The sequence below is a fragment of the Mus musculus genome, chromosome 1, assembly GCF_000001635.26.
Source record: "Mus musculus strain C57BL/6J chromosome 1, GRCm38.p6 C57BL/6J".
Taxonomy (NCBI): Eukaryota; Metazoa; Chordata; class Mammalia; order Rodentia; family Muridae; genus Mus; species Mus musculus.
This window is the reverse complement of record NC_000067.6, coordinates 56,862,377-56,884,340: the sequence shown is the minus strand read 5'-3', so window position 1 is coordinate 56,884,340 and position 21,964 is coordinate 56,862,377. Positions and strand designations below refer to the sequence as shown.

At 39.5% G+C, this 21,964-nt stretch overlaps 1 protein-coding gene across 8 annotated transcripts in view; it reads left to right on the top strand.

Annotated features, from left to right (window-relative positions):
- The window catches only part of Satb2 (special AT-rich sequence binding protein 2), a 187,210-nt gene that overhangs the window by 96,850 nt on the left and 68,396 nt on the right, over nt 1–21,964 (top strand). For all 8 annotated transcript variants that reach the window (NM_001358580.1, NM_001358581.1, NM_139146.2 and 5 more), the window contains one exon: nt 12,557–13,029. In NM_001358580.1, the coding sequence (NP_001345509.1) occupies nt 12,557–13,029 (473 nt within the window). The remainder of the gene's footprint in view (nt 1–12,556; nt 13,030–21,964) is intronic.

The following is a 21,964-nucleotide window of genomic DNA, read 5'->3' as shown; positions in this document are numbered from 1 at the left end:
GTCATCATCTAAGCTTCAGAACTGAGTGGCTCTTGGTGTATTTGATGGAAATAGGAAATCCTGACTGGAGAGAAACTTGTTGATCATTTAGAAGACAAAAATTAGGTAGCTAGAAATGTCAGTGACCCAATGAACTAAGGACAGAGAGAATAATTAGTCGAGACTTTTTTCTTTTTTTTTTTTTTTTTGGACTGGATAGCTCAAGTGGAACCACAGGAAGAAGAGGAGGAAGAGCCACCTTCTTCCTCCTCCTCCTCCTCCTGCTCCTTCTTCTTCTCCTCCTCCTCTTCTTTTCCTCCCCCTCCTTCTCTTCTTTAGTAATTTTTTATCTTTGAAAAGAATAATATAATTACATTTCCTCCCTTCCCTGTCTTCTCTCCAGCTCCTACCATGACCCTACTCTTGACATTTCTCAAGCCAGCATGTGAGAATCAGAGACCTGCTTTGATTTCTTGATTGCTGCCTAACCAGGTGATTCCTCAGGGGATTCACAAGGTCAAAAATGGAGATGCGCTTGCTGGAAGCTCTTACCTACCAGTGCTCTGTGAGATGCCAATGCTGAAGTCCCATTGCCTCACGAGGGATGGTTCTTCAGCCTGCTACTTGCTCCACTGATGTTGACCTTTATTCTGCCTTTTGCAAGAACTTGACCTTTTCTGAATCCCTAAAGGAATTTCCATTAATCTAGGGCAGTGGTTGTCAACCTTCCTTAATGCCGTGACCCATTAGCACAGTTCTTGTTGCGATGATTCCCAACCATAAAATTGTTTTTGTTGTTACCTCATAACTAATAATTTTGATACTGTTATAAATCTTAATATAAATGTCTGATATCTAACCCCCAAAGGTGTTCCAACCCACAAGTTTCGAACCACTAATGTAGAGTTATCTCTGGAGTATAGGTCCTAGATTCTGGTTTATCCTTCTTCTAGGGGAAAAAAACAACCTCTTTGAAAAAACATACAGCCAAAGGAGAAGGTTTAAATGAAAATTTTAAATGATGAAAATTTTGTTTAATTCATACAGCTAATATCCTTAGGAAGCTAATACTCTATTAAAATAATCCCTTCCTTTCCCATTAATTAGTTATTGAACTAAAGAGTTAATAATTGCCAATTCTTCTGGAAAGAATAATTACAACTTTACTGACTATAAATTGGGAATTGTTCACACAAAGAAAAATACCTCTTTGAAGTTTTGTGCTTTTTTTTATAGCTAGTTTAGTATTTTTCCAAAAAGTAATGGTTTATAACATTTATGCTTCATACAATCAGGGAGACTGATCTTTTGAAAAGAATGGATCAGGAGTGATTATCTCCTTTAACTTTTCCCAATAGGTTGAATTAAAGAATTAACATGTATGGAGTACTAAATGGATGAGGCAGGCTCTAAATATTACTGTTAAGTTTCTGCAAGTATGGCTAATTTTTTTTCATCATGTGCTGAATTTACTTTAAAATTATAGCCTAGATTTGAAAGCAAGAGTGTGGGCATCATTAGATGTAAGGAGAGAGAGAGAGAGAGAGAGAGAGAGAGAGAGAGAGAGAGAGAGAGAGAGAGAGAGAGAGAGAGAGAGAGAAAGAGAGAGAGAGAGAGAAAATATGAATATAAATATATATATAAAAAGAAATGATCGATGTTATCAAACTGCTTGGAGCCAGGGCAATTGTGTCACCAGAGAGTGAGGCTGTGGGGCAGTTAAGTGAACAGTGATCACTTTTTCCATGGAGCTTAATGGATCCTGTGAGCTTTCATTGCCAAGGAAACAGAGGTGTCCATATCCCAGTTCCTTTATAGTGGATGCCTGTGTTCTATAGATCTTAATATGATGGGGAAAGGAAGCTGATAATAAGTGGAAAAATCCACCTAAGGAACCCAGTCATATGATATTATCACAGCGCCGGCTGGTACTCCTCACTTGTGGGGCTGTTTTATTGGGAGTTAACAAGTTGGCTCTGAATGTCTTGCTTTAGGCAGAGACTTTGCAGGCAAATTCCCAACCCAGAGACAAAGTCTCTGTAACAAATTTAAAGAAAGAAAAAAATCTGTAGGTTTGGTAGACGTAAGAGACTTAGCATCCCTACGCCCACATGCCTCTGCCATTTGGCTCTTTCAGTCTCCTAAATCTTTTCTTTAATTATATTTAGTGAACTCTAGTTATTTGTTTCAATGGTGTGGGACTTATATCCGATAGATGCAGGCCTCGTTGTGTCTGTGTTGAATTAACAGAAACTGACTTTGAAATAATCCATTGACTTTTATTTACAGTTATTGACCAGAAGACAATAAATCAGAAATACTTCATAGGTGGGAATATTCAATATAGTCCCATGGGATGCTGTTTTACTTTGTTATGTTTACATTTTAAAGAACTACTTACAGCAAAAGACTTCAGGGAGACAATGGAGTTGTTAATGTATATTCCAGCTCAGAGAGAGGAGCCAAAATAAATACTGGATTTAACCATATGTAATTACCATTTTGGAGAGCCAAAACGGTTGAATGATTGCCCACTTCATGACAGTCAGTCCAACATGAATTCACTCTGATTGCTTGGGACCTTAAGGTATTTGTTAACATGTCATGTATGTGCAACACATTTAATTTACTCTTGGCTATTTCAACTAAATACCTTCACCTTCTACATACAAAATTTACCAATGGTACTTTTTTTTTTTCTCCCTGGGTCACTCACATCTCTCATTGGGTGGATGGCATTCTAAGATGATGTCATTTATATTGGAACAAAGCTCTTTTGACTGCAAGAAAAATAAAATAAGGGGGTTATAATCATGGATTTTTCTTTACTATTAGTGAGCAGATGAATTGCCAATGAAAATAGACATTGAAAGGAGATTTTATTTTTAGATAGAAAGACACTTTTCAGTCATAGGCTGGTATTCTAAGCATTTATGTGCCAAGTGGTTAATTTATCCAAAGCAAAAGAAGAGATGGATTTTTTTAAAATTTAAAATCTAAGGACTGGCATGATTCTTGGCACATAATAATTAATAAGTATTTTTATCTGAACTGAAACAAACAAGAAAACATAAATGACTATTCATTAGAGATTAGCTGATTCAGCTATTGTTCCACCTTTTTTTTTTTTTTTTGATTAAATTTTTCAAGCTGTGTCACTTCAGAAGGATTTGCATAGCACATTGTGGAGAGACATCAGGCAGGACCCTTGTTACTTACGTAACTCACCCAGCCACCAAGTCACTTGTATATAAACTTTCAAAAGCAGGATTGGCACAAGAAGGTTGACCGGTCCTAATCCTAACCCTAACACTAGTAATGAGTGTGTGCCAGCTTGGGCAGTATAGCTCCAGCAACAGACCATAGGTACCAGGAGCCTGGAAAATCTCTTCAGTTTCACTAACTTTTCTACTTTTGCATTTTCTTTTTTCCTCCCTCCCTTTCTTTCTTTCTTTCTTTCTTTCTTTCTTTCTTTCTTTCTTTCTTTCTTTCTTTCTTTCTTTCTTTCTTTCTTTCTTTCTTTCTTTCTTCTTCTTCTTCTTCTTCTTCTTCTTCTTCTTCTTCTTTTTTTTTTTTTTTTTTTTTTTTTTTTTTAATTTGAGACAGGTTTTCTCTGTGTAATAGCCCTGGTTGTTCTGTATTCACTTTGTAGATCAGGCTGGCTTTAAACTCAGAGAGTATCAAGTGTGCGGGAATTAAAGGTGTGTGTGCCCAGCCTACTTTGGATTTTCTGAGCTTCACCTTCATAAATGAACTGTTTATATCTGGGTCACACAGTAGTGAGAATTAAACAACAGGGTTGAGATCTGGATTATGCCATAGCTATAGTATAGATGGCAGGCTCACCTCAGCTGTGATGTACATGGCAGGCTTGCTGGTACCTGAGATACCAACACACTTTTCAAGAGTTGCCTTGGCTTTATAGATAAGAAAATGTCTGTGCCTAAGGCATCTTGTTTCTGAACGAAACTTATTAAAGAACCAGCAAGATGGTTCAGTGGCTAAGGGCACTTTCCGCCAAACTTGAGGATCTGAGATTAGTCTCCAGGACCCACATGGTACAAGGAGAGAACTGACCCCTGTAAGTTGTCCTTTGACATCCACATGCATGCCTTGCTGTCCTCTAGGTCAATAAATAAATCTCATAATTCAAAGAAAAAGAGAAGTCCATCAAAACCACTTGTGAAACATTGAGGCAACGAGCCCCATCACTTCAAGTTAAGCAAAGAAGGTTGGGGGAGGGGACCCAACACAACAAACTCATTTTTGTTGCCTACATGATTTTTAAATTTTACTTAATATGTTAGAACCAATAGCTCCTATTTGAAATATTTTCTGTATCTGAAAGCTATTTGACCTTGAACACATTTTCTAACTTAATTTTTAACAAGGTCGTTATCTACAATATTGCCATTGGAGACTGGCATGATGAATCAGAGAACTTGGGGTAAAGAGTTAGATGGTGCTTGCTAGCGCTATCTTTCTCTGTTTTATACTCAGGCTTTGGGTACCAATTTAAAATGATTGATTTGGTTGGCAGTGCCTCTACCGGGATGCCCAAAGCAAACCTAGCCCCATGCCTGTCTTACCTCTCTAGGGCCACTTGCAGAGAGTGATGGGGTCTAAAGAAACATTGAGAAGTTCTGTTTATTTGTTTTCCCCCTATATTCTTTTACCCAGGGTTTCCAAATGAGGTTCTGGGGAATTCTAGAGTGTTATCTTATTAAGGAATCCATTAGCACTCACTCATGGTAATCTGTTTACATTTGCATAAGCATCTTAGTGGCTTAAAGAAGAATCCACAAGCCAGAGATTCTGGAAGTTTCTCAATGCAAAGTCTTTTACCCAGTTTGCTGCTTTTCACCCATTATAATAACTATGGATGGATTCCAGAGATGATTTCACAGAGCAACTGTGTTAGATCTGCATTGAAATACTGCTCAAGTTTTGGTCTCATATTCGTGGTAACCCTTCTGCCTCAGCCTTCTGAGTGCTCGGATTGCGGGTGTAAATCACCATGTTGAGAGAATTAGAGTATCTATAATTTCCTTCCTAGTCTACTAAAAAGGAAAAAAACAAAACAAAACAAAACAAATAAAAAAAACCAACCTAAACTCAAGCCATTGACCAGTTACTTTAGAGAATACTCCAGGGTGCCATCCTTCCATCTGTTGGTTGGTACAAATATAGCATATATACAAGGCAAGCAGGTTTATTGCTTCTCATTTGAAAATTTGAATCTTACAAGTATTTATATTGCATTTCTGTGAAATTTATTGTTTTAAAAGTTTACATTTATCCTTGTGTGCATGGGTGTGCATGTGGAAATTGGAGGACAGTGTGCTGCCAATCATTTCTCTTCTACCATATGGACCCAGGGGACTGAGCTCACATTGTCAGCTTCAGAGGTAGGCACCCTCATCCACTGAGCCTTCCTACTAGCCCTATAAATTTGGTCATATAATTGTGGGTTTTATCATTTTATCCAATGTCTGTCTTTCCACCTTCCCATTCAAAGGTTTGAGTATGAACTCCGCTGTTAAGAGACGGGGTCTTTTGCTGTACAGGCTGGCTTTGCTATATAGCTAGCATGACCCTGAACTTCTGTTCTTCATATTCCCACTTTCCAAGGGCTTGGATTACCGGTGTGCACGGCCATCACTCCCAGCTCGGTGTATGAATGGTTAATGCTCATTTGGAGAAACTGAGTACTAATGTACGTGTCATGATTCCATTTGATAATGAATTAAAGTGGAGGAATAATTTTCAAAATTGATACGCTGTAATACAGTTATGAACACACAAGAATGACAGAGGTTCTTTAGGTAATCTTGCGGGAAACAGAAGACATTGGTTAGCATGTCCTAATTTTAAAAAATGTGGACTAAGAAGGTTTATGTGTTAATCACAATTATATAAGTATTTTCTGAAATTTATATTAATTTAACAAAAATCTTAATAATATTGTACTTCTAAATTTTACTCCTAGAATTTTGAGATAAAAGTTTTCTTACGATAAGAATGAGTATAGGCCTGGAAAAATGGCTCAGAGCCTGCTACGAACACTGGCTGTTGTGCTGGAGGACCCAGGTTTGATTCCTAGCACCCATAGAGTAACTAACAATGGTCTGAAACTCAAGTTTTCGGCCATCCAAGTCCAGTTCTGGCCTTTGCAGGCACCAAGCATTCATAATGTACACAGAGATAAATGCAAGTAAAACACTCATATACATAAAATAAAAATAAATAAGCCTTTAAAAATAAAACAATAACAAAAACCAGAATTAGGTCCACGGAATCTTCTATTTGTTGAGGTACTCCAGCCAATAATATTTATACATACATACACACACACACACACACACACATATATATATATAATGTACATACACACACACACACACACACACACACACACACACACACACACACATATATACCATATAGTATATATATATGGTATGTATATACACACACATATATATGTATATGTGTGTGTGTATATATATATATATACACATACTGCTTGAATATAGCTTTTAAACACCAGGTTCAATCAATGTTTCTTTATAATATAATTATATTGAAAATAAAACTATCGGGAAATTTTGAATGTTTACATAAGTTTAAAATATAATTAAAGTTCAGTAAAAATCATAGCTTTTCTCTTAAGGATTAGTGAAAAATGGAATCTAGCAATCAGCAAATTCAAGCACTGATTATATGACATCATCATTTTATACTCGTACTAAGATACTTCCAAGCAGAGATGACATAGCATATTGGTTCTCAAGCTTAGGCTACTTACAAGTCATTAGAATCTTGACACACATAAGAACCCTAAGAGATTCTGGCTCAGTACCCATAACTGTTTCTAAACATCTTTCGGTGTGCCATGCATACCAAAGGATCTCAATTGGAATATCTGCTGACTCACAGACCTGTACTGTGTGTAGATGTTGGGGGGCATTAGCTCAAACAGTCTTCATCACCCTGGTTCATGGCAGGAGACAATCATTTTGGATATGAAAAGTTCCAGCACAGGAAAGTGGTCACACACCTGCCAATTGCTGTGTGTGTGAATAGGATTCAATTGAGTAGGATTCTATCCTGGCCTGTGGCTTTGAAGTCTCTGTTGAGAACCATTATAACACACCACAGTCACAACATCTGGAAAGATTTCATGTAAAATTTCAATAAAATGATTCAGGTGCCAGAATATTGGCATATAAGCACTTGCGCTCTCCCTTCTCCCTCTCCATATATATGTGTGTATATATATACACACATATATATATTCTATATGCATAATCTGTATGTAAATATTTTCTAATAATCTATTATATACTTTAACCCTATCATATAGCCAGAAAACTATTTGTTGATGTCCCTCTGCCAATTAAAAGTGGACTTTCATGCTTGGCAATCATGGTGCATGCCTTTAATCCCGGAGTTCAAGGCCAGCCTGGTCTACAGAACCAGTTCCAGGACATCCAGGGCTGCACCGAGAAACCCTGTCCTGAAAGGAAAAGGGGGGAAATAAAGGCCAATTCCTGGCTATGTTCTCTGGCTATGCGGTGCAGTTGCTCGGAGTAAAGCCATACCTGGGGTACTAATGTCTGCTCATAGTATGGATAAACTCTGAGGAGAGCATGTCATCCTGTGCCCTGAGGTGGACATCAGCGCTGAGGCCTTTGTAAGGCTTCTGCAGGCACGGGCTGTAACACTGTTAAACGATGTTCTCTTGTACTGGCCCCTGCTCTGCAGTTCTTCTCTGGGACCGCAGGGCTCTCAGAAACCGGAGGACCTCTGGTCTGATTCCTAAGCTAGAAGGCTTTTGGCCATGCTTTCCTGGGGACTGTGGGAGTGAGGAAAAGCCTTGCAGGAAGGAGACACAAAGGCCTTAAGTCTGATCATGCCTGGGACTTCGCAGCCACTTTACCCTCCAGCACTTCTCTGCTGTACCTGGGCTCCACACTGCCTGTGCGCACTGTGGACGCTGGTGCTGCTCCAATTTCAAATTTTTAGAAGCATTTGTGTTTCAGTAGCTCCTGAGTGTTTTCTGTTGTGAATGCATTCAGCACTGTCAGAGGCCACACTGCTTTCTGTCCTCGCTTCCTTCAGGGTTTCTGCTCTCCTGATGAGCTTCACAAGGACTCCCTGAACCTTATAGGCGAAACAGCGGTGTTCAGTCAGTTTAAGACAAACATGAAATAAATAGGCAGAAACAAAGGATGCAGTGTGAATTAAAATCCCTTAGAAAGGGGGTGGAGGGAAAGAAAAAATATGGGAAGACAGGAAAGAAGAAAAGATGTGGGGAAGGAACGAGAGAGAGGAAAAGAAATGACTTTATTGCATGTACTTACATAGCACGCAAGAGGCTCAGGGTTGCATCCCCAGGAAGCCACCATCCCTTTCCCACTCTGAAAAATAAAAGTAGCTCATGGAAATAAGCAAAACTCTCTTCGAAAGAGGACAGTCTGTGCCAAGTCACTGCTTCCACCGCATGCATCCTTGGTTGATGGTGGGAGAAGAGACTGCTCATGTTCATTTGACTCGCATCTTGTTGCTTTTGATCTTTAGAGGTAAAGAACCTGGATTTTATTGATAAAGCTGTCAGGAGCTGATAAACACAAGAGTATCTTTAGTAATTGACAGAATTAAAATAGAAAAAAAAATAGAAAAAAAACCCAGATGTTTTGTCTCTCTTTTATTGTATTTTGAAAATGAAGCTAATTGCCAACAAATAGAGATCCAGAGTCATCAGGTAAAAATAAGTAGTCTTCATAAAAGTCAGAAAAAAAGAGGAAAACACCCAACTTGCATCTTGGATAGATTTTTCTGCCCCTCTGAAGCGACCCTTCCCTGGTTAGCCATGGCCAGTACTGATATATGTAACCCTTCCTCATTACTGGGTAAATGACACTGAAACATTATTGTTTCTTCTTCTTCTTCTTCTTCTTCTTCTTCTTCTTCTTCTTCTTCTTCTTCTTCTTCTTCTTCTTCTTCTTCTTCTTCTTCTTCTTCTTCTTCTTTTTCTTCTTCTTCTTCTTCTTCTTCTTCTTCTTCTTCTTCTTCTTCTTCTTCTTCTTCTTCTTCTTCTTCTTCTTCTTCTTCTTCTTCTTCTTCTTCTTCTTCTTCTCCTCCTCCTCCTCCTCCTCCTCCTCCTCCTCCTCCTCCTCCTCCCCTCCTTCTTTCTTCTTTCTTCTCTCTTCTTTCTTCTTTCTTGTTTTTTTTTTTTCTGAGTCAGGGTTTCTCTGTGTAGCCCTGGCTGTCCTGGAACTCACTCTGTATGCTCCAATCACAGCTCCTGTCTATAAGCATTTTAAAAGACCTGGGAATTCTTTTTTGTTTGATTGGTTGCTTTTTGTTTGGTTGGGTTTTCTCTGTGTAGTCCTGGGTGTCCTGGAACTCTCTCTGTAGACCAGGCTTGCCTTGAACTCAGAGACCTACCTGCCTCTGCCCATACCCTGAGTGCTGGAAATAAAGATGTGTACCACCATGCCTGACTGCAGATCTGGGCATTCTTATAGGTGGAGTTGTTATGTACAAACTTAAAACAATATGCACTGATCATTATTTTGACACATCACAAACTCCTGTAGGTTTTCTTGATCTCTTATGCTTACACTTACTTACATGCATAATCATGCCTAGATCTGTATTTTTTTTAACAATGCTATTTAGCTATATTACAGAAAAGTCAACTCATTCAAGTGTAGTAAGTCTTTGAAAAAGAAAAAAAAACACTAAAAGTTTAGACAATTAGCTTTGGTTGAAGAATATATTCTATAGAGAGGTGATTCTCTCTCTCTTCTTTTTTAGTAGAAAAAGTGAGGATAAAAGTTTGCTTATTAAGTACTTGGAAACAATTTAAATATTGAATTGACTGAATTACAAGCAAGCACAAACAAACCAATGAGTCACATGTTTACCTGAGACTGAGAGTTTGTGTCTGCGAAGTCTGCCTGCACACTGGAAGCAGTTCATGGTCTCTTTACATCTTCTTTCAATAAAGAAATTACACCAATAATTCCTGTCAGTGGGAAGCCTATTGGATTACCTTATCTAAAGGCTCATAGCCATTTGCTTGGTTTGGATTTAAGGCTCTGTACTTTAATGTTTAATTAATACAATGATTGGAAGATGCATGCCTTTAGAGAAGATTAAAACAATTTGTTTCCCGTGAACCTTATGCAGGAAAGGTGACGTGTAAACTAAATGAGTTACATTCAAAGATTCAGTTAGAAATTAAAGAAGTTTGAAGTAAACGTTTGCCTTACTTGGGAATTCGTAGAAAAGTTAAACAAAAGTTTGGTTCTCTAGAAAAAGAAGAAAAAAAAATAACTGTATGTGTATAATTATGATCCTAAGATAGGTTGGCTTCCTACTTCCTCAAAAAAACCAAACCAAACCAAACCAAACCAAACCAAACCAAACCAAACCAAACCAAACCAAAAAAACCCAAAGCCTTTGAAAATGTGCAAAACTTTTAGATAGGGAATAACATGGTCAAATGCCCAGTTACGTTTTGATATGTAAATTTACTTCCACATATATTCTTTTAAGAAGTCATGTTAAGTTGTTATTTTGGGAAAACCCCCACTTTCTTCCATGTTCCCAGTTGATGATTGTATTCGGATTCTGCATATGCTGCTCAGCTTGTTTCCCAGGACCTGCCATTTCCTTTAAAGTCTCTGAGCCTTTGCAGTCCTTTCCTTCCTTCTTATACTGGCTTCTTTCAGTCTAAGCAGTATATCAACCTGTAAGTGCTCTTTAATGCCAAAAAAAAAAAAAGTTATTTTCAAAAGGTTTTCCTGAGGTTACAGAGCTCTCTAACCTCATGGTTAAAGGTTAAAAGCATGTATTCTTACAGAGGTCCCACGTTCTGTTCTTAAGACCCACATAGGGCAGCTCATGACTGCTTGTAACTTTAGCTCTATGGGGTGTGCTGCCTCCGATTTCTAAGTGCACTTGAGCTCACAGGCACATACCCTTACATACATATACACAGTTAAAGGGAATGGAAATAAACTTCAAAAATATTTTTCTTGCAAGTAAATAGTTTTGATTTCTACCATGTAACCACCACAAACAGTGCCTGTTGAATTTATCTTTAATGGATTTATCTTTATGGTTGAGGAGGCATCTTAGAACTTGATGTGTAGTTCAGGTAGCCTCGAACTTAGAGTGATCTCCTTTCTCTGTGCCACCATCACACCCAACCCAGCTTCTTTAAACTTTTTTTTTTTTTTTTGCATAATTATACCTACTATTTGGAAGCATAAGAAGTAAGGCTTACTTACCAAGGGGCATTGAAATTTGCTTTGAAACACATTTTTGAGGTGATTACTATAAACACTTAAAACTAGCAATGACCTGGCTGTTTCTGCCTCAGGTGTTTTCTTCAAACAACACTTTGTTTTAGACAATAAAGTGCAATAGTACTGGGAAATGAACCCAGGCCTGGAGGAAGTGCTCTTAACTGTTAGGTAAGGCCATGATCCCCCCTTCCTGCAGACGGATCCTATATGCTTGACTCTGTGAAACATTCTCTTTGTTCACTCATTTAAGCTTATCCTTTAAACCTTTAATAATTTGCAATAACCTGGAGCAGGAAAGACTCTTATTTAAGGACTATTAAGGTGATGTTATTAATCTTGGGATTATTAAAATATCTATTTTTAAAAGAAGATAGCAAGTGAGGAAGTAACACATCTATGGTAGCATTTTCCTGAACTTCCACCGCAGTTGGGGTGCTGGCTATCAAAGCCTTATTCACCCTCTGCGTGGTCAGTAGGCACTCTGCCTTTAGGTGTATCCCCAGTGCGTTTCCAACACAGAATTAGAACGTAGCCAGCCTTTGGCAGGAGACGTGGCCCTTGCCGTTTTCCTGATATCTATGAACTATGCTCTTAGCCATGAGCTGTAGTAAGTTAGAGGAGTTGGTGTTTTATTACTAAGGTTGTAGATAGAGGGAGATCACAGGGCTTAGAAATGTCTTAGGCTCTGGTGTTGGTACTAGTTGGTGGGTCTTTCTCTTGCTAGTCTAGGAAATGCTTACTTTTTACAAATTTAAACAAGCTGAAGTGGCAAATATTCTCACTTTATCTTTTATGAAAAAAAAAATGTATAACTATAGCCCAGTGGTTCTCAACCTTCCTAACGCTGCGAGCCTTTTGATGCCATTCTTCATGCTGTGCTAATCCCCAACCATAAAACTATTCTCATTGTTACCTCATAACTCCAATTTTGCTATGTTATGAATCATAATATAAACATTTTTGGAGATAGAGGCTTGTCAAAGGGGCTACGACCCTCAGATTAAGAATGGCTGTTTAAATGTAAATAAATAAAATATCCAAAAAAATAAAAATAAAAAAAGAATGACAGCTTAACCCTTTACCATAAGGATAACTGACTCACTTTTGTTTTGGGGTTTTTCAGACTTGTATGAAAAATATTTGTATCATCAGTGTACCAAAAATATAAAAATTAAGTACTCTATGTAGTTGCAATAAATTATAATCAAGAAAATATATGATTGTAATGGTGAATTTTTTTTTCCTTTCAACAGTGGAAAGAGTGGAGCGAGAGAACCTTTCAGACTATTGTGTTCTGGGCCAGCGGCCAATGCATTTACCAAATATGAACCAGCTGGCATCCCTGGGCAAAACCAACGAACAGTCTCCTCATAGCCAAATCCACCACAGTACTCCAATCCGAAACCAAGTGCCCGCACTCCAGCCCATCATGAGCCCTGGTCTTCTCTCACCGCAGCTCAGTCCTCAGCTTGTCAGGCAGCAAATAGCCATGGCCCATCTGATAAACCAACAGATAGCCGTTAGCCGACTCCTGGCTCACCAGCATCCTCAAGCCATCAACCAGCAGTTCTTGAACCACCCACCCATTCCCAGAGCAGTTAAGCCAGAGCCAACAAACTCCTCTGTGGAAGTCTCTCCTGATATCTACCAGCAAGTTAGAGATGAGTTGAAGAGGGCTAGTGTGTCTCAAGCTGTCTTTGCAAGAGTGGCATTCAACCGCACACAGGTAGGATTCACAATATTCTCTCTGGGGAGTAAGAGTCAGAGTAGGGAAGAAACACGACCTGTATTTATTTCTCTATAATTTCTTCAAACTGTTTTATGTGATGAGGAAATGCCTAGGAGACACTTGCTGTCAAGCATGAGAGCCTGAGTCCAGATCCCAGGACCCACGTCAGAAGCTGGGCACTGGGCTCACAGATTTAAGCCTAGTGAGAGAAAGGTGGCAGGGAGAGATGAGTGGGAATCTGCTGCTCTCTGATGAGTAAGTCTACCTACCCTGTGAGCTCCAGGGTCAGCGAAAAGACCCTGCCGCACAGTAAAACACAAACACACACACACACACACACACACACACACACACACACACACACACAAATAAATGGAGTACAGAGCCAGAAGGATGACCCACAAATGTCAAGGTCTTGCCTCCACAAGCATGTACACCTGTCACGCATATATCATACACACCCATGCATGTGCACCCCTCATATACACATCATACACACCCATGCATGTGCACCCCTCATATACACATCATACACACTCATGCATGTGCACCCCTCATATACATCATACACACCCATGCATGTGCACCCCTCATATACATCATACACACTCATACATGTATACCCCTCATATACATCATACACACTCATGCATGTGCACCCCTCATATACACATCATACACACACAGGTACCATAGTATACAGGAAAAATTTCAGAACTCACATAATTGAATAATAGTCTTCAGTCATGATACAAAGTCACCACTCATCTCTACAAAATCTTAGTTAATTAATTTCAGTTTCCGAGAAGCTGCCACCCAGCTCAGCACCAAGCATTTTCCCACTGATTGGCTGGGTGTTGATGCATGCTCTGCCCTCATCCTTACCCGTTGTGTTTCCCTGGATGGCCCCTTGACTGTGAATCTTGTGATTATTACTACTACCCTTTTAAAATATATTTGAGACTACTTATAAAATTATTTGTGTATGCTCAAATAACTTGTTTTTAAATATTTTTGAACATTATGAAAGTATTTCTATAAACCTTTTCAAATGTGCAAGTTAGATTTCAGGTGTTAACATATAGATTACTTATTTTTAATGTTTTGAAAGAATTACCTTTGACTATAATGTGAATTATAGAGGTGAACAGTTCCTTCACACATGTGTTGTCTTACTGAGTGTGGCTTGTTTGATTTTTTTTTTCTTCTATTTGTGCATCTTAGTCAGTGTATATCAGAAAAGAGTGTTGTTAAAATAAGGGTTTCAGCACTCATCCCAGAGTTTCTGAGTTTAAAAATGGGGACAAGACATAAAGAATTTTATTCTAACAAGGTGGCGATGCACAGGATGGAGGGGTACATTCTGCAAATCACATGTTCTCTCTTATGAGGGACCATCAAGTAAAGGGGCAAGCTTTGGGGGACTGATGCCCTCAGCAGTGAGCAGAGGGTAGCAGAGAGCTGTACTGAACTATGAAGTGTGGTGGGTACTGCAGGAGAGCAGATGCAGTGATGTGGTGGGCCCTGGAAGCTGGGGCTGAGGGACACTCGCAGGAGGATGGGTAGGGCCAGTCTTCAGCAACACAGCAGGGTGGAGCTTAAAGACCTTACTGTACCTAAGGTAGGGAAATAGAAAAGGCTCTGGTGAAAACTGGAAAAATGTAAATATTAGGTTCCTGGGGGAAGCAGGATGTGTAGGTTAATGAAGTTTAATGAAGATCAAGAAGTATATTTAAGCTAATGAAAATCATAAGGAAAATATTGAGTTAAAAACTGTGAGACTGAAGCTGGGCATGGTGGCGCATGCCTTTAATCCCAGCACTCAGGAGGCAGAGGCAGGTGGATTTCTGAGTTCGAGGCCAGCCTGATCTACAAAGTGAGTTCCAGGACAGCCAGGGCTACACAGAGAAACCCTGTCTCGAAAAAAAAAAAAAAAAAAAAAAAAAAAAAAAAAAACAAAAAACAAAAAACAAAAAAAACAAAAAACCTGTGAGATTGGTTGATAGTTGATAATAAAATTAAAGATATTGGTGGGAGATCATTGGTTCAAAAAGATATTGTAAGAACTTGCTAAACATTTTGAACTTTAAGCACTGGAAATGTGTAAGGTCTCATGTAGAAATGTGCTCTGACTTACTAAACAGAATTTGATCATAGAGAGGTTTTTGCCTTTTTTTTTTTTTTTTTTTTTTTTTCTTATGGAAGCTGGGTAGCACTTCCAGTTAGGAGACTGCCAAGAGAGACCCACTGAAATGTGGGGAAGGGTGGACGGACGGAGGCTGGAGGCAGCAGAGTCATCACAGAAGTGCGTTATTGGATACGGGATGAAGCAGTAATGATGGTCTCAGGATGAGCCTGGTGTCTGAAAGCAAAGTAGAGAGATGCTGCAGAGAAGCCGAGTAAGGAGGGCCACAGGGATTTTAAGGGTTCTAGTTGTTTTTACTTTGAAATATTGGCAAATTTCTTATAAAGATTGGCAAAGAATATTGAACCTATAAGTCTGGCACTAAACACAGTGGGTAGGGAGAGAGTGAGATATTAGAAAAGTGGTACAGACAGAGCCTGGAATTTAAACTAGGGAATACAAAGGAAGAGTGGTGCAATGCTTTCAAAAGAAGCCATTGTAGTTTCCTGTGTTTGGACACTTGAGTGGAACTGTTTGAAGAGGTTGTGGGACCTTTAGAAGATGGAGTCCTGCTGGTGGAAATATGTCACTGGGGTGGACATGGAAAGTTTAAAGCTTCTTGTTTTCCTGTCTCTGCTTAACCATGTGTCTTAATTCCTGCTCCTGAACGAATCTCAGGCCTTCCCCTGCTATTATGGACTTACAGCTGCCTAGGACCAGCCTCAGCTAGGCCTGGGTTCCTGAGAGAAGGGGTCAAACCAAGGGTTACAAGCTGATGGCCTATGTTCTGCTTGCTATGTTTCCCTAGACAGCTCTGTGTAGATAGCTTTTGGCTCTGTAGTTTTCTAGCTTTCTGCTTGAGACATCTCTCTCTGGTTGAGACAGTACTCTCTGCTAGTAAAAATTTTAAAAGCTCTCTGGATAGCGCATGGGTTTTCTGACTAGAGTCAGAAAAGTTGCTATAAAAATTTCTTGGATTTTTCAACCAAGTCAGAAATCCCATTAGAAAAGTTCTAAAAGTAATTCTTGGGTTTTCCAATTAAAATCCAAAAACCAAAAAAAAAAAAAAAAATCTAAAAGAGCTGTGTTCGCTCTTTAGACAGCATTCTCTGGATACCTGCTGGAAGACATTCTAAAAGATGTGTGTTAGCTCTCTAAGTAATTATTGGGATTTCCAACCAAGGCCAGGAATCTTGTTAGAAAATGTTGTAAAAGCTATGAAAAATTGTAAAAGAGTCCAACCAAAATCAGAACTCTTGTTAGAAGAAAATTCTTGAAGTGTTGTGTTCACTCTCCAGAGATGTCCAGACAGCTCAGCTCTCCCTAGAAAACATTCTACAGGAGATCCGACTGCACTGCTCTGTGCGAGCTCGTCTCTTGCAGACCAAAACCCACGTTGTTTTATTTACAAATCAAATCAGTTATTTATTCTAGGTTCCCTCTTCACAGGAGTCAGTATTCTATGACCTTAGTCCCTGATTCTTAGGAAGGGGACAGCAAGTGCATTCTTTTTAACATTGCAAAAGAATTCAGATATCTACCTGTCTTTGTAAATTTAGCTCTGTGGGACCTTGTCCTGAGATTACCATTCTAACCATACTTAGATCTAAGTTCTGTCCTAGGGTGACCTTGAACTCAGGAACCTACTGCTCTTGTATCTACCTATCTTTTTATCTTTCTGACCAGCTGGCTTATAATGCGGTTGCTTCTGCTTTTCTGGGTCAGTAAATGCCCTTATATAATTCATATTGTATCCTTATGTTTTGCATAGTTGAGAACTTATATATTTTTGAATACCTGCATTTAGAGTTCTTTCCCATAGCCTACGGGGCTGCCCTGAAGGTCACAGTGCACTACTATTTTGCTGAGAGGAAGACATACCTTTGCCTCCCAGACTCTTTTTTTTTTTTTCCTGGTTTTTTGAGACAGGGTTTCTCTCTGTAGCCCTGGCTGTCCTGGAACTCACTCTGTAGACCAGGCTGGCCTCGAACTCAGAAATCCTGAGTGCTGGGATTAAAGGTGTGTGCCACCACTGCCCTGTGCCTACCAGACTCTTGCTGTCTCTGATTTTCATGGAATCATTAACCTTGCCAGAGAGGACATTCCTTGTAGTAGGAACATTAAAATATGTATAGTCATATATAAATAAGCCTTATGCCCACAGCAGCCATCAACACTTATGGAGGCCCACACCCTCTGGCTCTGTTTCAGGGGTAGGAAACCATGTCATACTGTCCCTGACATGGCCACGTCGGACTCCAACAAACCAATGAACTCTTCCGTAAGTTGCTTCTGTCAGGACATTTTATCCCAGCAATGGAAAAGGAGCTAATGAAGGTAGAAAGCATTCCCACCTTCCAAACCAGGGAAACAGAATACATGCCCAGAGGTCGGTTGGCCATGGAGTAGGAGGGAGATAATAGCCAAAGCAAAGAGCCTCTCGAAGATTCCACATGGATGGAAAGCCATGATATGTGGAGAAAGAGAGGCTGGACATTATGCCACAAGATTTGGCATGATGTCTATTGGTTGGGAGTTGTCCTTATCAAATTTCAGAGTGCAGCTCCTTATAGTGGTGATGACAAGAACCAGCACTTCAGAAGTGAGGAGTGATTAATTGCTCAGGATGCAGAAGCCAATTGCTTTTGCAAAGCTGAGTGGCCAAAAGGCAACCAGGAGCAAATGAGGCATTTGAATGTGATTGGGAGTCAGCTTAAGATAGGTGCTTTGTAGCTTCAGATCAGATTAAGCAGCGTGAAGCAGTCAGAGTCATTGATGGTGATCTGGCAAAGAAGAGGTCCTGGGGCTCCTGGGGTGTGGTATTTATGTGTTAGATGTAGAAGGACAGGAGAGGTGGAATCCTGTTCCCTCGGCTCTTAGCTACCTTTTACATTGTATTAATGACAGAGTCCATTCCCATCACGTGAAAAATGCATTCAACACAAGTTGCATGCATCTTCTTGTGACTTAAAAAACCCAGGCAACATTTGCTTGTCCTTTGGAAAAAAAATCTGTTGCCCACTACTGAAAATATCCAGTGAACGGATCTATCTTCTGCACTTCTATATGCGAGCGTGTTCTGTATCATCCATGTGTATGAGTAGACTTTTCATGCCTAGCCAACATTTTAGTGCCTAATTATGTGCACAGCTCTTTTATTTATTTATTTATTTATTTATTTATTTATTTATTTATTTACTTTTGGATAAGGGTAAAATTGAAAGCATGGTTGTAGTACTTTAGATTTTTAAAGTGATTACAGTGTATATTTCACCCAAACAGCATTGAAGCATGAGGAAAGACTCTCCAATGAGGCAGGACAAAAGACAGTCTTGCTGAGAGGATACACTGAGCCCACTGTGCACTGGGCTCCTGGAGGTCTGTCTTCTCCTGAGGAATCCTTTATGTTTCTCTTTATGGATTAAAGATTTTTTTTTTGGCATTGCCACCTTTGAAGTGCCAAGTTACAGAAAGGTCTAATTGACTCACAGAACACATTTTAATATTTTTTTCTTCTGCCATTAAGTTTGTGAGATGGCTACACCCAGAAGGAAACATTCACTTCCAATCAGCATGAGCTGGAGTTCATGGGCCAGCCTTGAAGATATCAAATGGAAACTACATAGGAATGTATGAGTATTTCCTTTTTAAATTCTGCTTTCAATTTGGGAAAGCTTTTCATCCCTCTGGGATCATAACCTGTTGTGTATAAGCCCAGCCTAATCAAGGTAGATGGTATTGACAGAATGACATAGTTTGAACTTGCCCAGGAGGTCAGCAGGCAGATTGTTTTTGCTGTGTGTGCTGGACTCACTAACAGCACAGATGGGCAGCTAACTTTACCAGCTGTATTGTTAAATGGGAAATACAGTGTCGTGTACCCCCATGAAACCAGCCATGGATTTTCCAAATGCTGAGGCTTTTTTGAGTGGAATCAGTCATTTTGGGTGATAGAGTAACTTGCCAGGTAAAATTCATATTAAAAATGGTTAAATTACATATTTTTTTCTAGAAAGAATAGTTATATGTAGCCATTCGTTATTGATAGGCATCCAAAGGCATCTTTTCCTCAGTTGCTCTTTTTCAAGAACTAATTGTTGTCTCTGGCACTTATTTGTTATTAGTGCTAATAAAAACTGGTATGCCACATGATAGGTCGTGTTCCTGGATTTCGGTTTGAAGATTTAAAAAGAAGTCTCCCTAGTTTGTGTATGTGTAGGTGTGCAGAAATTAAAATCACCTGCAAACATTCATCAATCCAGCATGAATATAAACATAGAAACCTTGTCTGCCTGCTTTTAAGATTTCCAGATGAAAACCTCATGCTTACAGTAAACAGTATCTGAAAAAAAAAGCATGTTATTTAAAGAGACTATTCATTACCTTAGATTGCCGAGCCGTATACCATTTGATTATGTAAAAGTGACATCATTAGGGTCTATATTTTCAAGAGGTTTTTTATTATTTATTTTTGTTTTTTTCTAGGTTAATGTGTAGTGATGGGTTTACTATGGCATCTTCATACATAAATGCTGTTATATTACCATAGTTTGTTCTCATTGTTCCTCTTCCCCCCCTGTCTTCCTGTGGCCTTTGCCCTTGCTGACCTCTACTGGTTTTAAATTTTCTTAATTTTGATTGATGTTGTCTTAGTTTGGGTTTTACTGCAGTGAACAGACACCATGACCAAGGAAACTCTTATAAGGACAACATTTAATTGAGGCTGGCATATAGGTTCAGAGGTTCAGTCCATTATCATCAAGGTGGGAGCATGGTAGCATCCAGGCAGGCAAGATGTAAAAGAAGCTGAGAGTTCTACATCTTCAACTGAAGATAGCTAGGGGAAAACTGGCTTCAAGGAAGCTTGGAGGAGGGTCTCATTGCCTACCCCGCACAGTGACACACTTCCTCCAAGAAGGCCACACCTACTCCAACAAGGCTACACCTACGAGCTCCACTCCCTGGGCCATATTCAAACCACCACAGATGTCTTTCAAAGTCATTTATGTATGTGTTTGGCAGTACCTTGTTGTGTGTCATGCTCATGGCTCTGGTTTTGGAAATGATACCTTTTGGTATCATCTTGTACTGTTACTTGCTATTGTTTTTATTTTTATATTTTTCTTCTTGTTTACCAACAAGACATGTGTCATTCAAACTAAGAACATACAAATTGATTGTTTTTTTCTGCACAAGGGATTTAGCATATTCATGCCTGTAGTGCCATGATGTGAACTCTCCAGTGTCACCATACATAGTTCTGTACATAGTGTATTTGTATCACTGCACTTGTATAACTCTTTTGGAAAGAATGGCTAGCCCTGCTTTTCATGCTATTTTGTAGCAAAAGGGACCAAAGGAGAATAGTGAGGCAGCAGCCATAGCAGTTTTCTTACCTGTCCATTTTAAGCAATTTCTCTTATGGCCCTGTGGAACCACAGAGGCAGGTACACACCCTTGCTTTGTGTGTGTTGCTCCACATTCATCCTTATACTTCTGATGTGGGCTCTTCGTTTTAAGGACTGTCCTTAGGCTACTAGGTGTTGATAAAGAGCTGGAAAAGGGACTGTGTGAGAGGAGCCACACAGTGACAGCCCCTGCCCCTGTGGAAGAGACTGCTCTGATATATATAATCAGCTTGAAGCTCCAACATGGTCTAGATTTTTTCCCCCTCCTTCATTGTCCCTTGGAAGATTTTATTAGCAAGCCTCTTGCATAGGAATTTCTATCTCAGGATTACAGGCCCATGCCTTTTCTATGCCGCTGACATTTGCTCATGCCATAAGAGGGTAAAGCATAGCATCTGATTGGTATCCATTCATTCCACACAGCAACCGCATATGCTGTGTAGGGCTGGAATAGCTGGTCTCTGATACTCACCTATTATCAACATAGTTACTTTAAACTTGAAACCCTGTCGCTCTTCAGTTCACTGACTGGAAAGTAGTATGATTGAGACTGACATAAGGATATTGAGTGGAAGTAGGGGAGAGAGGGAGAGACGGTGAGGGGGGTGGGGGGGGTGGGAGGAGAGATTGAGATTAGGAATGAGAGAATGTGTGTATGTGTAGGAATGAGATTCAGGAGAGAAATGGGACTTGAGGCCTTAAGAACTGTACCACCATTGCCTTGTGAAAAGGACCTCATTGGTGTCAGCTGTGGCATGCTGGTAACATGAGTTTAGAGCAGCTGTGCTCCCTGGCCCTGCCCCTCCCTACTGCTCGGTCCCAGATGCAGATGGTGTCTATTTAGTCGCCATTTCTGTCAGGTTTTCATTTCTGTTCACGTGTTTTCTTCTGCAACTGCATCCTGAATTCATCTTAAGTTGGCACCTTTCTCTCATTAGGTCTGAACATGAAGTAAGTCATTTGGCCATTTACCCCATTTATGTCTTTGCATCTTTAAATGTGAGTTTGAATCTTAATTTTAATCATTCTGTTTCCTTTGTTAAAGAATAGACTTGAAAGCATCGATCAGAGGCTCATGTAGGATGAAAGGCTCCTGAAAATGTTTTAAGGCTTAATATTACTGGTGTCCACTGACCTATAATAAGTAATGTTTCATAAAATATGTACAGTGAGTTTTACTTAATAGATAAACTATTCTCTAATTTACTTAAAAATCCAATGACCTACATATTCATATGTTCAGAAGTCCCCATTTACCAACATCACGTCCCCTCTGAGACCTTCCGTCTGAGCAAATCTGTTAAATGAAGTAGAGGAATCTTTGATCCAAACTAGGGTAAATCCAGTGGAACGGATGCAGTGGCTCATGTGAACAGGAACACCGGCATGCCAGCAGAGG